At 34.6% G+C, this 14,333-nt stretch overlaps 1 protein-coding gene across 2 annotated transcripts in view; it reads left to right on the top strand.

The window, feature by feature from the left end:
- The first annotated feature begins 471 nt into the window (after nt 1-471).
- PLXDC2 (plexin domain containing 2) overlaps nt 472-14,333 on the top strand; it is a 106,367-nt gene continuing 92,505 nt past the window's right edge. Inside the window, exons 1-2 of one of the 2 annotated variants that reach the window (XM_023735057.1) lie at nt 472-1,162; nt 6,912-7,030. In XM_023735057.1, coding sequence (XP_023590825.1) covers nt 1,072-1,162; nt 6,912-7,030 — 210 coding nt within the window. In that variant the 5' untranslated portion in view covers nt 472-1,071. The remainder of the gene's footprint in view (nt 1,163-6,911; nt 7,031-14,333) is intronic. The other variant, XM_023735059.1, reaches the window with a different exon arrangement.

The raw sequence follows: 14,333 nt of genomic DNA, 5'->3' as shown, positions 1-14,333 counted from the left end.
CAGATGCACTAAAACATCTTCAACATTAATAATATAGTAATAATAATGTTTTGATGCACATCACAAAGTACTACCCATTTGTTATTAGGAACCATTGTATGTACCTCGAATTTTTAATATAATAGGCTTTATGGGGGTAGGTTCTTAACTACAGGTTGTATGTAAACTGGAGGTTTGTAACCCAAGGACTGCCTGTATGGGATTAACAATTGGTCATGGATAATCCACAGAGTAAATAAACCCAGTGTGAATAACTGAAAGTTGGTTAGGGTTGTAATATAGAATTATTGAAAGTTAATTCAAAGGCTAAGTCTTCCATAGTAAATTCTCTCATTATCCCACAGCTAGAAAAGGCAGGCATGGTTCTCTCTAAATAGGAAGACATTTGTGTATTATCAGCGTTTTGGCATCTTATCTGCCAAAACATAGACTTTATTTTCTGGATAAAGGATGTTAGTATTATAAAAGCTTGAGCAATTTGAGAAACGGCAAATTTCTCCATAGCTGTTTAACCTCATTTCAACTTTCCAGAAAAGAATCAAAACATTTTCTGTATTTTAGTATTAAAAGTATGCTTGCGTGGTTTCCAAAAACTTCTAAACTGAAATTGCAATGTAAGACACTGCAAATAAATATGAAGAAAATGAATTCATTTGTAAAAGGACATGTATACTAGGTTAGTGTTAAAATAACAAGATACTGATAATGGCAAATTGAATGCATGAATTGCTTGTTGTACTGTATACACATTTTTTGGCTTAATAATCTCTTTAAGGTAATAGTAATTTTTTCCACAGTTAAAATAGTATATTTTATAGATAAGTGATTTACCAATCTACAAGGCACTACCAAATCATATGACAGTTTGTTATTTGATCCAGAACCAACTTATGTTAGTAAGATGTCAATTACTTTCCTTTTCCTGCCTAGTATGATTTTTTTATTTTTAAAATATGGCTGTAATTAAATTGAAAGAATTTTAATTATAATTTTACCTAGGTATCTTTTCTTAATATATTTTCTATTTTTCTAATTATAGGTTTTATATACACTGGAGAAGTTGTACATCGAATGCTAACAGCCACGCAATACATAGCACCCTTAATGGCAAATTTTGATCCCAGTGTGTCCAGAAATTCAACAGTCAGATATTTTGACAATGGTATGTATTGGTTTGCCTTTTTTTTTTTTTTTAATGACTATATACTTTTAAAGGAGAAATCGGAATCAACTGCATAGCAACAGGTTTTCTTTCATGTGGCACAGTAGTTAAGCATGCGGCTGCTAACTAAAAGCTGGCGGTTTGAATCCACCAGCCTTTCCAGGGGAAAAAGATGCAGCGATCTGCTTCCATAGAGATTACAGCCTTGGAAACCCTATGGGGCAGTTCTACCCTGTCTTATATGGCTGCTGTGAGTTGGAATCGACGACAACAGGTTTTGGTGTGCTTTTAAACATCAGGCACCAAATTGATATAATTTTGTAATCTGGATTTTTTTTTTTTTTATTTTTTTCCATAGATTGGATTTGTAAACTTCTTGAGGCTAATGCCATAAGATGACAAATGTTACACTGTAGCTGTGAAGTGCTCAACTGCTAGCTAAAGGTTGACAGTTGGAGCCCACCCAGAGGCGCCTCGGAAGACAGGCCTGGCAATCTACTTCCGAAAGGTCACAGCCTTGAAAACCCTATGGAGCAGTTCTACTCTGCACACATAGGGTCGCCACAAGTCATAATTGACTCAACAGCAATGTAAACAATTACAACAGACATTGGATCCCGTGTTGGTATAATTTAAATTGTTTGAAATTTATTTCCCAAGTTGTATATATAACTATGTTTAATTTTCTTGTTCTTTGCTATTTTAACCTATAAAATGGCTTCATCGCACTGATCAGAAGATTGCTTTTAGCAAATGATATTTTCCCAAGGCTTGTGCCACTATCAAATCTGTCTACCACCCACTAGTAAGTTTCTTCCTTGACCACCAGAAATAAGACAAGAGTAGAAACGACTTTATGTCAAATGCTTCTATTATTTTCAGAGATGAAATTGTCATTTAGGAAAATAAATATGATTTTTGTACTATGAAGAGTACCATAAATTTGATCTTTAATTAACTTGTCCAAAGCAAACTCTTCTTTCCTATAATTTCTTTTCCCTACCAAGCTTACAGCCTTCAATAAGATGTAGACATAAAAACATCATTTATGTCTGTAAGAGCTTAAACTTCTTACTTGGATTTTAATAGTAGCTAATGGTATATTATCGGTTTTCTCTGACTATTTTATATATCCCCAAAGGAAATAGCAGAAATAGACTGCTGTCAGCACACTTGATAAATTTTTTCAGGCTCTATTTCATATTGTAAAGTCAGGGAAAACATTTTTTAAGTGGATTGTAACAAAATTATCATTTATATTTTTTTAAATAGGAAGTACTTACTGCAAAGCATCAGATAAATGTTTTTGCTTTGTCCAAGGTGTTGTTTATAGCACTTATTTATTATAGTGCAGAATAAATAGGCATTAATAAACATTTGTGGAATAAATGAGTGAAAGAATGTATGAATGGCATATGACTATGAATTTTACTCCACATATTAACTGTGCCACCCAGGGACTCTAAATGTTAGCTATAATAGTTATTTCCCCCTATTATTTTAATACCTGTTATAGTCCATCATCCCGCTTTTTATTTTTTTGTTTTAATTTATGAGGTGTTTTAGGCCCAAGGTTGTTAAAGTAGATTGCAAGTATACTTGTGGCAGAACTACAGCTAAAACTTATCTGAAGCTTATTCTATGACCTCCCATACCAAAACTCACGTTAGCAATGAACCCTAAGTAAACAGAAAATGAACTGATAAAAATAGATTATCTTTCAAGCTGTGTTGCTTACTAGGTGATGTTGGGGACATTTACTTCTGGGTGCAGGATTCTGATGAACAAATTTTTATGTTATTAGCATCAAAATCTTAAAATATACTAAATATCTCCCCACCCCCAATATACTATCTCATAGCACCAAGTTTCTAGGTAGCTCTTAATATTTGAGTTTTCCATTTATCTGAATGATTTTTTAGAATTAATATATATCACTTCAACTAGACTCCAGATTCTTTGAAAAAAAGGACTGTGGCTATTTTGAAGATCATTTTATCTTCAATATCTGGCACATAGTAGGCCCTCAGAATTATTCAATAATTAAGTAAATAAAATATGTAAAAAGAGTATTTAATTCTGAGAACTGTCATAAGAATTAATACTCAAGAATTAATGTATTTTAACTCATTGAAATACCTTCTGTGTAATGACTAACAGGAATACTGAGTTCCTAGAATATGAAAGTTGAGTAATTGTGTTTTACTAAATGAATGAAACTCTTTTGAATATTGTAAGGCTCTTCACAAAGTTCTTTTTATGCCATAGCGACTTGCTGAGACATTTTCAACTTTAGTTGGGTGGGATCATTGACAAAATGCTTAAAGATGGGAAATTCAACATGTTATGGGAGTTTCTCTAGAGAGAGGCAGCAACAGGTTAGAAAAAATCTTCTAAGATAATTTATCTGTAATTATTAAAGCAGTAAAATTTTAAAATGAGATGACACTTCCAAATGTTATAGCTGGTCTGGATATTTACTGCAGTTTAAGTAAGTCACAGAATATTAATGCACAAAAAAAAGGTAACATTATAAAAATAAGCTCTTCACTAGAAAAATATTTCAATGACTCATAAATTGCAGATAAAACAAAAACCTGTTGCAGTAGAGTTGACTCCGACTCACAGTGACCCTATAGGACAGAGTAGAACTGCCCCATAAGACTGAAATCCTTGTGGAAGCAGACTGCTATATCTTTCTTCCAGGGAGCAACTGGTGGGTTCAAATCACTGACCTTTCAGTTAGCAGCCGAGTGCTTAATCACTGTGCCACCAGGGCTCCTTAAATTGCAAATAATATAGTATAAGTCTAACCAATGATCGGAAGCCTGATCTAGCATAGTATCAAAAATGTGGAGTTGGTGACCTTAAATACCAGCAGTTCAACCTACTTCTCTGTTTGCTTTTTGGCGATAACAAATTAGCATCCACTGCTAATCAAATAATTTGATTGTGGCTAAATAAAGCACTCTGGGGAAGGGGACAAAAACAGCTCAGTTCCAACAACCACATGGGATGGTGTGGCAGCTCAGGTAGTCTTATATGTGTTCCTTAATAATAGCTTTATATCTGGCGGGAGGAAATGTGCCACTAGATTTTTGTGCCCATCCCCAGGAGAAAGTTTATGGCTATCAGTCATGAGCTAGGATAGACAACACTAACCCTATTTTTCAGCCCATGGTTTTCTCTTCACAGCGTATTCGCATACATCATAGTTGTTCAAGGAAAGTGCCTTCCTGTTCGACTTATCTAATTGCTATTAGGCATCACCTGGGGAGTAATATTTTGAGTAAGGGGCCGATTAAATAAATAAATAAATATAGACATTTTGTCTCTAAAAACCACTCCCACTAACCTGCATACCATAAAGTTTTTGATTTCAGAATTTTTATTTAAAAAATGAAACTTGAAATATTATTTTTTGAAAAACAGTATAGAGATATTGAGCTAATTTTTAAGTTTAATGATAGCATTTACACTAAATAATTTCTGAGGTGATACTACTTATTTACCATTTTTATAAACTGCCATCGAGTGGATTCCTACTCATGACAACCCTATGTGTGTCAGAATAGAACTGTGCTTCATAGGATTTTCAATGGCTGATTTTTCAGAAGTAGATTGCAAAGCCTTTCTTCTGAGGCTTCTCTGGGAAGACTCAGACTTCCAAACTATTGGTTAGCAGCTGAGAGTATCAACTGTTTGCACCACCCAGCAACTACATAGAATCATTCAAATCAACAAATCTTGGGAGGCAGGGAGGGCTTTGCTACTACATAATACAAAACTTTACATTTACAAACTTAGTGGCACTTACATTACGAATATCTTCAGCATAAAAAAAAAATTCATTCATTTACACCTCTCTTTCATAAAGAATTGAGGGTATTATTGTCTAGTATGAATACATTAAATGCATCAATAATCAAATATGTTGGTATTATTTTGTATTAAATGCAGAAATCCCTCGAAGGCAAGAATTTTTACACCCATTTTATAGGTGAAGAAACAGGTTCATGCAGGTTAACTGTGTCCAAGATCACACCATAGGTTATTAGAGCCAGGAAAATCTAGGTATTCTTCGCTCTAGTTCCATGTTTTCTCTGCACTACCAGTATCTCTGATAGAAATTAGCGAATAAAGACGAGACTGGACCTTGAGATTTGTGGACATGTTTGAAGGAAAAAGAAGTCTGTAAGAGGCATTTTATGATCAGAAAACCCCTGTACTAATACGCTATTATTGTACTCTTTGGCTTTTTCAATTAAAAAATAAAAAATGATAGTCTAGACAGGGAGGTGCCTGTGGAAGGAAACAACCTGGCTCTTCACTCACAACCGAGGTATGTGTTAGATGTTTCCTATGGCTAAAAGCACCAAGGTAAAATTCAAAACTAAATTCCTTGACTTCTAAGGTTTTATCTCAAAAAGAATACATTTCTATGGTTTAACACCTTTTAAGAAGCCCTGGTGGTGCAATGATTAAGCGCTCAGCTGCTAACCAAAAGATCAGCAGTTTGAACCCACCAGGCGCTATGCGGGAGAAAAGACCTGGTGATCTGCTCTCTTAGAGATTACAGCCTGGGAAACTCTATGAGGCAGTTCTACTCTGTCATATGGGGTCGCTATGAGTCAGAATTGACTCGATAGCTCACAACAACAAAATCTGCTGCCGTTGAGTTGATTCTGACTCATAGTGACCCTACACAACAACAAGGGTTTACAATTTGGCATTCACAATTTATTTGAAATAGCATGTCTATTTAAAATTGTCAGCTAGCTCAGGAGATGTTACTTTTAGTACAGAATCGTTGCTTAAATTAGTTCTACTCTACAATCTTGATTTTTTTTTTTTTTATCAGATTCTTACTGAGCCAGGCAATGAGTTTTGTTCTTTTAGTTCTGAGAGTTTTTCTGTATTATTTTTTTGTATCATTATTTTTTTAAGTAAAAGTCTTAACTACTCATTTGTTTTCTTTTTTTTTTTAAAGAATGCACAATATTAATTAAAAATGTGAATTCTCATTGGTGGCTATTAAACTATATTTCAATTTCTATTTCATACTAACAGTTTTTTAGTAAACACTGGCAGATTGAGTCATCAGAATATAACATACAGTGCTGAAGATTCATTCCAGTATACTTCAAGGTGGCTTCAGAAATCTTAGCCCAGGGCCCATTAAGCTACCTTGCAGCCTCCTTGAAGCAATACAACAAAGACAGAAATGCAGGCATTGTGAATCAAAGAAGAAAATTCCATTAGTGCTAAAGGAAAAGTATAATTCCACTTCAGTGTGGAAAAGTATAATTCTAAGCATGGAAAAGACATTTTCAGGTCTTATATAAGTGGTTCTAGCTTTTCTGAACATGTTCTTTCTCTCTCAGCGTTTGTCAAATGTGTTTGAAGTTCATTCAATCCACTTGGGCTGCATTTTCAAAGTGGCTCATGGAAATGTAAGCAGACGGCATCCATTAACATTAATGAAATTCCTAAAGCAACATTCCCCCACACTGGGCTCAATGTTAACCTCAGTATGAGATTAAGTTTTTCCAAATAGTTAGAGAATACTCAATTCTTTAAAAAATAACCCAAATGCTTTTTCAACAACAGAATTCCAATTAACCACATAAAATCCAAATAGCACAAGTCCTAAATCTGAAGGCCAAATCAGTTTTTATGAGACTCTCACCAGAATTGGTTGGTATGTTTTTTCTCATTGCATTTCTTCTTTTTCCAATGGATTTTTTAGGCACAGCACTTGTTGTCCAGTGGGACCACGTACATCTCCAGGATAATTACAACCTGGGAAGCTTCACATTCCAGGCAACCCTCCTTACGGATGGACGCATCATCTTTGGATACAAAGAAGTAAGTCATGTATTGATAATTTCCTCCCCCTGCCTGGCCCCCAACCTTGACCCCTACCTTTTTCTCTAAGTATCAAGAAAGGCGCAGCTTGTAGTCATGAACTTCAAATTATTTTCTTAACTTCCTGGTTTCTTTGCTTGATAAAAACTTTTTTTTTTTTAAATCTCTGGATTGGACTTCTGGATTGATTTTTAATTCTTTAAGTTTTGCTTATTTTTTAAATTCTGATATCATTGGCATTATGACTCACGAATTACACATTATTGGGTAAAATTATTGGGTAATTATATTCTAAAGGTATTTCTGTGAAATATCCCCAATGAAAATATTTCTAATTTGGAGAAATTTCTTACCTAAATCTTAATATTTGTGTTTATATATGTTTGTTTGTTTCCTTATCAGTTTCTGTGACATTGTTTTGTTCTAATTCCAAAAGTATTAGTAGATTTGAAAACCTGTGTGGCCCAATAACCCAGTACTGAAATCATTCCGGGACAGCTGAGTCCAAAATCCCTTTGGTCGATGTTTACTGCAACCAGATAGCAACCAAAAAACCAAACTCATTGCCATCGAGTTGATTCCAACTCATAGCAATCCTAAAGGACATAGTAGAACTGCCCCATAGGGTTTCCAAGGAGCACCTGGTGGATTTGAACTGCTGACCTTTTAGTTAACAGCCGTTGCTCTTAACCACTACGCCACCAGGGTTTTGTAACCAGGTAGGAAGAACTAATGGAGATACAAGTGACAGAAAGAACAAGAGAATTTAAACTTTCATCTTAACAAATTGACAAAGTAAAGAATGCAGATTTACTGACTTATAGCCTTAAATTTACAGAATGTTTAGACTGGACTAACAGCACGTTAGTTTTGTACTCTATTGACAAAGTAATTAAAATCTATTAGACAACCTGAACTGTTGGCGAGAAAAACAAAGAATATAAGGATAAAGTTCCAGGAACTTCAGTTGTGATATTTGAGCAGTCACTAGTCGTGAGAGAAATTCTTGCAGTGTGAATTAATAATTAATAGGACCCTAATGGGTATTTATAGTCATATAGACTCAGTATCGTGTTTTCAAATGTGGGAGTATTTTTTCTTTGGCTAACAAATCCCTGATTATAGAAAGAATATTGATAATAAAAAAGGATTTGCTTTGGTCAAATCTTCTGAATTCCATGTATTTTATAAGATGAGAGAGAGTTATATTTCAGTCAAACAAGCCAATTTTTGGAAATCTCATAACCATGCTTCTACTCCTTTGAACAGTTTTTCCATGTGGAAGTATTCATTTACTTGGGGCAATAATGTAAATAGAATATAATATAGGATCTGTCTTGTTCTATGTTTCTTTATCCAGAGCTATGTTTTGATATCATAGCCCACCACATTCTTACATACCACTCACTGGAAGCTGAGACAATGTTTCTCAAAGGGATTCATTCATTTCTAGTTTTCATTTTAATTTTGTGTATTGCTGGGAGTATAGGGTGGCATTTTCGAATGTTAGTTTTCCACTGTTTTAAGCAAGAGTGGTAAAATTTCTGGAAAGATGCAGGGACAGTAAGTCTAAAGTCTCACTCACTGTAGGCTTTGTCAAAACAGGCATTCATGTTATTATTGTGGTCTCTCTCTCTCTCTAGTCTTTATTATCAAAATTGTCATATTTATTCGCTCTGTTCTTAATGGTTATCTCACACTGCAGAGTAATAGTTTATTCTTCCTGTTCTCCCTTTGTTGTGGTTTGGTGTTTTAAAAGTATTTTTTCTTTTCTTTATTTTAATCAAAGGAAAATTTTCCATTATGTTATTCCTGTTTTGTTTTGGAGAAATATTGAACTCATAGGCAATTTTAATACTTTCTAGATATTTCCAAAATACTGTCCTATTGAAAATCTTTCTTCTGTACTCAGAGTTCTAAAGAAGTCCTTTTTTACTGTATTATTTGCCTTAAGAGCCTGTCTCATTAGAAAGCAGTTTTTCCCCCCATTCTACCTTTTTTTTTCCCATAATAATTGCCACACATTTCACTTTGTGGAGGCAAATTTCTGTCTGTAAAATTTGCCAAGATAAGAGTCTCTTTACATTAGATGTGAGAAGTAGATGCTGCTGGCACAACTGGAAAGATATTTATAATCACATGATAACAAAAAAATAGTAATTTGCATGATATATTATCCTTTACAAAGTGCTTTCTCAAACATTATAGCTTTTAGTTCTTTAGCAGTTTCCTATATTCTTAATATCCTTAGCCTTTCACAAAGACATTGGACATAGAAGATTTCAGTAAATGTGTATGGCTTAATTATGGAATTGGGACATACATGATTATTTTATAGCTAAGTAAATTGAACCACAAAGATTAAACAACATGCTTACAGAGCTAGTTAAGAACAAATCCAAGACAGAAAACCTTAATTTGGTGATCCCAAGCTGTCATAATATTTTTTCTTTCCCAAAAGATTATGTATAACAGTTCACAAATCTATTTCTCATTTTTTTTCTATAAATACTTGTTAATATTTGCTGTTTAATAATCTTCATATCTGACTCCATTATATTGCACAATTACATGTATAGTCAGGAGAGATATTCCTAGTCAAGTCGTAGAGCTAACCAAATCACAAGAACCTGTAATACAGGAAGTATGTTTATACATTCCTGACCTGGCTAAACTTACAGAAGTGAAATTATAGATAGGGAGGTAAGTGCTATCTATTCTTTCTGTAATAAGCTGCTTCTGATAGTCTAATGCTAGCTTTGTTTTATTGTGTTTTTATGTAGTTAGAAGGAAAATTCTGATTTATGCAAAACTCACCAATAAAGGACTTGGTTAAGTTGTAGATTAAAAATTAGTAATGCATTGGATAAATGTACTGTGGCAAATTCCATTTTCGTTGCCTTCATATGATTTATTCCAGTAGTTGATTATGTTTCTTTACCTTAGCGTGCATATTGCCCATACTGACCACTCAAATGATCTCCAGTTCCATCATGCTCCAAATATAGCTATTTATCCAATAGCATAATTTTTCCACGGTGCAAACTACATAGAGAATGATCAATAAATTAGAAAGTACATTTGCGTTTCTTATAATATTCTTGCTTGTAATGGGATTGAGATAGGGAAGTACTACTGCTGCTTAAAATAAAGGTAGATACTGATTTGCTCATAATGTTTAATTTTCCTTCAACAAGATCAGATTATTCTCTATAACGTGCTAGTGACAAGAATAGTGAGGGCACAGATTTTTTTTTTTAACAATTATTTCTCCTGAGGTTATAGCTCTGTATTGTTCACCCAAAGATTTGAAATTCTGTTTTAAATTATACATCCTTATTTTTATTCAGCTATTTATTTTAATTAACTTCTAAGATACAGTTTACTTAGGATGAAGTCAAAATACAGAAAAGATATCTTCTTCCTTTTTCATCTCAAAATAACATCTGTTTACTTTAATGCATTGTTCAGTTTTAGGTGTCCATTTATTTTTTGACACAGATTTAAATGTCTGATGAAATTAGCCATTTTTTCCTCTATTTTCTTGACTATATTAATAACAGCTATTTTAAAGTCTGTAGCTGATAATGCCAGTATCTAGATTTCCTGTTTCTATCATCTATTTACTTTTTTTCTCTAGGTTTTCATTCATTCGTCTTGTCTCTTTAATTTTTTTTTTGGCTAGGTAATTTTCACTCAAATTCTGGGCATTGTTCACAAAACACTAAAGAAATAATATGAGGTTCTAGAGGATGTTTTCTTCCTCCAGAGAGGGTGTATTTATTTATTTTATTTATTTATTTTTTGCCAGACCTTTAGGATGGGACAGAGTACTTTAATGCTGTGTGGGAATAAATTCATTTAAAGCTAAGTATCAGTCTTTGTAAAGGCTGGTATATTTCTGGTTAGACCTTACTCTTAGACTGTAGTCCTTCAGAGGTCTCCACTTAAGATCTGGGTATTTACTGCGAACCATTTCCTTTAGTGTCCCTGAACTCCTGTGTTTTTCCTCAGCTCCATTAGGCTGTCTGACATTCTGTTCAGCTTCTGAATTGTCAAATAAATGTCTTGAGGGGAAAGTGGTGGGGCTCTCTTCTATGATTTTTCTTCTGGGATCTTGTTATCTCAAGTCCTTGTTCTTTGACAGCTATCTGATGCCTTCAGCAAATGCTTTCCATTATTTTATTCATCTTTTCTAGTGGATCTAAGTAGATGAAATGGTCTTATACAAGTTTATCTGCCATAATCAGAAGTGGAAGTCCCACTCACTTTTATTAACAACACCTAGCCCTAGTGATACAACAGTTAAGTGCCTCGGCTGCTAACCAAAACGTTAGCGATTCGAACCCACCCAGTGACTGCACAGGAGAAAGATCTGGCCATCTGCTTCCGTAAAGATTACAGCCACAAAACCCTACCAGGCAGTTGTGCTCTGTCACATGGGGTTACTATGAGTTGGAATCTATTCAGTGGCACCCAACAACAACAACAAATTTGGGTAAAATCTGACATTTATTAAGCTCTTCATATGTGCCAGGATCTGACCTAAGTGTTTACAATTTCTCAAGTAATTCTAACAAAAACTAAGGGCCAAGTGCTTTTATCATTTACAGAGAAGGAACCTGAAACACATAAAGAGATTAAGTAACTTTCCCAAAATCATGGAACAGAGATTCACTCAAAATAACCTGACTCCAGGGCCCATAGGCTTAACCTATGTACCATACTGCCTCCCTAGAAATTTCCTTTTCAATAAATAACTGAGCTGTTTTACTGACTTTGATGTCCTAGACTGCTAGTCAGCATGTTGGCTGGTCATTACAATACTCTTAACTCAGCCACTTGAAAGCACAGTAAAAAATAGTTTGCCTTTCCCCAGCATTCGCTTTATTTTTTTAATTAAACTTTAAAATAATTAAAAAGTGGTTCTTCTAGGTGATGCAAACAGTTAAGTGCCTGGCTGCTAACCAGATAACTCAGCTGCTAGCCACTTGAATTTATCAGAGGCTCCTAGGAAGAAAGACTACTTCTCAAAATAAGCCATTGAAAGCCCTATGGGACGGTTCTACTCTGACACACATGGGGTCTCCATGAGTCAGAATAATCAACTTAATGGCAACTGGTTTGGTTTTTGGTTTGACACAGAGGTGAATTCCTCTCTTAGATAAATGGAATTTGGAAAATAAAATTCCTATTTCCTATTCTGTTAATAACTAGCTATAACCCTAGAACCCAGGTTCTTTATATTATTATAGGTTATCTTTGAACAGTGATGACTATATGCTTTTGTGTACAATAAATAAGGACCTGAAGTTTCAAGTCTACTGATAATATAAGAAGGAAAGTAGCTATTCTCAAAAAAAAAGTTTCATTCCAAAAGTCAGAGATTTTAAATCAGATATCTTACAGTCCTTGATATTATCTATCCTTGCATTTTAGAAATTTTATTTCTCTGACTTAATATACTTTGAAAGTTATTGTTATTTTAGACACAAACTAAGGAAGGGTGTGATTTTTTGTATGTCAAAAATTTAGTTATTTTTCTTTCACCAGCTTATGGGAGGGGCAAAGTTGTTTACAACTTAAAAACCAAACCAAACCCATTGCCATCAAGTCAATTCCGACTCATAACAACCCTACAGGACAGAGTAGAACTGCCCCGTAGGATTTCCAAGGAGCGGCTGGTAGATTCAAACTGCTGGCCTTTTGGTTAGCAGCCAAGCTCTTAACCACTGGACAATACAATTAAGGGGGCGGGGGGAAAGAAGGCATGCGATCATACTACTACATGTGACAGGGAAATCATAGAGAAGCCATGCGCATTTTCTTGATTGCATACCATACCATCTCTTCCCGTGGCAAATCTAGAGGAGGTTGATACAAAAGAACTTTACTCTTTATTAAGTAAAATCACTTTTAATCTTTTCTATCATTTAAGTATTTAAACCTAATGTTCCTTAGTGTAACATTTACTGTTTCTGTGGAAGAATGCATAATTAATAAATGACCATTGCCAAGTGGTTGTAGATTTCAATGGCTTCCTTAATGCACTTTTAAAAATCTCTTTGAGAATTATTTGTATTATTTAAAGTGTAATGACCCTTCATTCATGTAATCAGCCTTAAAGTATTAAAAGTTGAGCACTTGCTGAACACGTACAATTTTGGAGGGAAAAAATCAGAGTGAGAGAAGGCCAAAAAGAGTTGAACAGGGAAAGAACCACCATTTAGATGTAAAGTAATTTGCCTTCTATGGCTATTGCTGTATTCATGAGAAGCGTGACACGTGAATATACTGCATATACGGTCATGCAACGAGGAGTAGCACAGAACTTTATAAATGTACAAGTAGGAAAAAAAAGTGTATATATATATCATAGAAGGTTGAGAAACTCAGGTTACTTATAAAATGCTGATTAAAATCTCTCAAGAAATAATTGTAAGGAAAACTAGACATAGATGATTTTATATCATAGCACTTCATTATATTTTAAATGTATAAAGCATTAAAATTTTATCTTCATGGCTTTGTTTAGGATCCAGTTCATTTGCATTTATAGCTGTATTTTATTTTTTTAGTTAATGCACATATAAAAAGCTCCTGGTGTTTTAATTTTTTTTTTGTTTACTTTCCAAAATGAAAGAAAATAACAAATTGAATTGTTCTCACTTTATTGTGTCATAATAGCAAATGCTGTGAGTAAAAATAGGAAGAAGGAAGGGAAGGAGGGAGGGAGGGAGGGAATGAGGAAGGAAGGAAAAGGGAGGGAGGAACGAAGGAAGGAGTATTGCACAGAAGAAATAATTGTAGAAATAGGAAACCTGTTCTAGTGTTGGCCCTACCGGCAGCTGGGTATGTTGTCCTTGGCAATTTATATGATCATTCTTGGGTGCTTTTTCATAACTTCCAAGCCTTGTTTCTCTTTATCCCTGATGTGACATTGCGAAGTTTGTCCCACAGGGTGTTCTTGCCCATATCAGGCCATATGCAGTCTCCCTGCCCTGATGCTTCATGACCAAAGAGACTCTTTGTCCCTGATACATTCTGAGTGCCTCCCCTAAACCGAGGGTGCAGAGCTTCCTAATCTCGTAAGTGTTTTATCCCCTGTGCCGTGTCTGGGCAAGTTGCCTTATCTAGCTTTCATCACACATCAAAGTCCCCACCACAGTCATGACTGTCTCAGGCCTCATCGCACAGACTCTTTCAGGCAGGCATCTGCTTCAAAGTCACCTTTAATGAAACTCAAACTCTAGTTTATCAGTTCAGTAATGACTACTCTTTAAATCAGAGGTCCACTGATTTT

Source organism: Trichechus manatus, unplaced genomic scaffold, assembly GCF_000243295.1.
Source record: "Trichechus manatus latirostris isolate Lorelei unplaced genomic scaffold, TriManLat1.0 scaffold00075, whole genome shotgun sequence".
Classification (NCBI taxonomy): Eukaryota; Metazoa; Chordata; class Mammalia; order Sirenia; family Trichechidae; genus Trichechus; species Trichechus manatus.
This window is presented reverse-complemented; position numbering and strand designations above follow the sequence as displayed.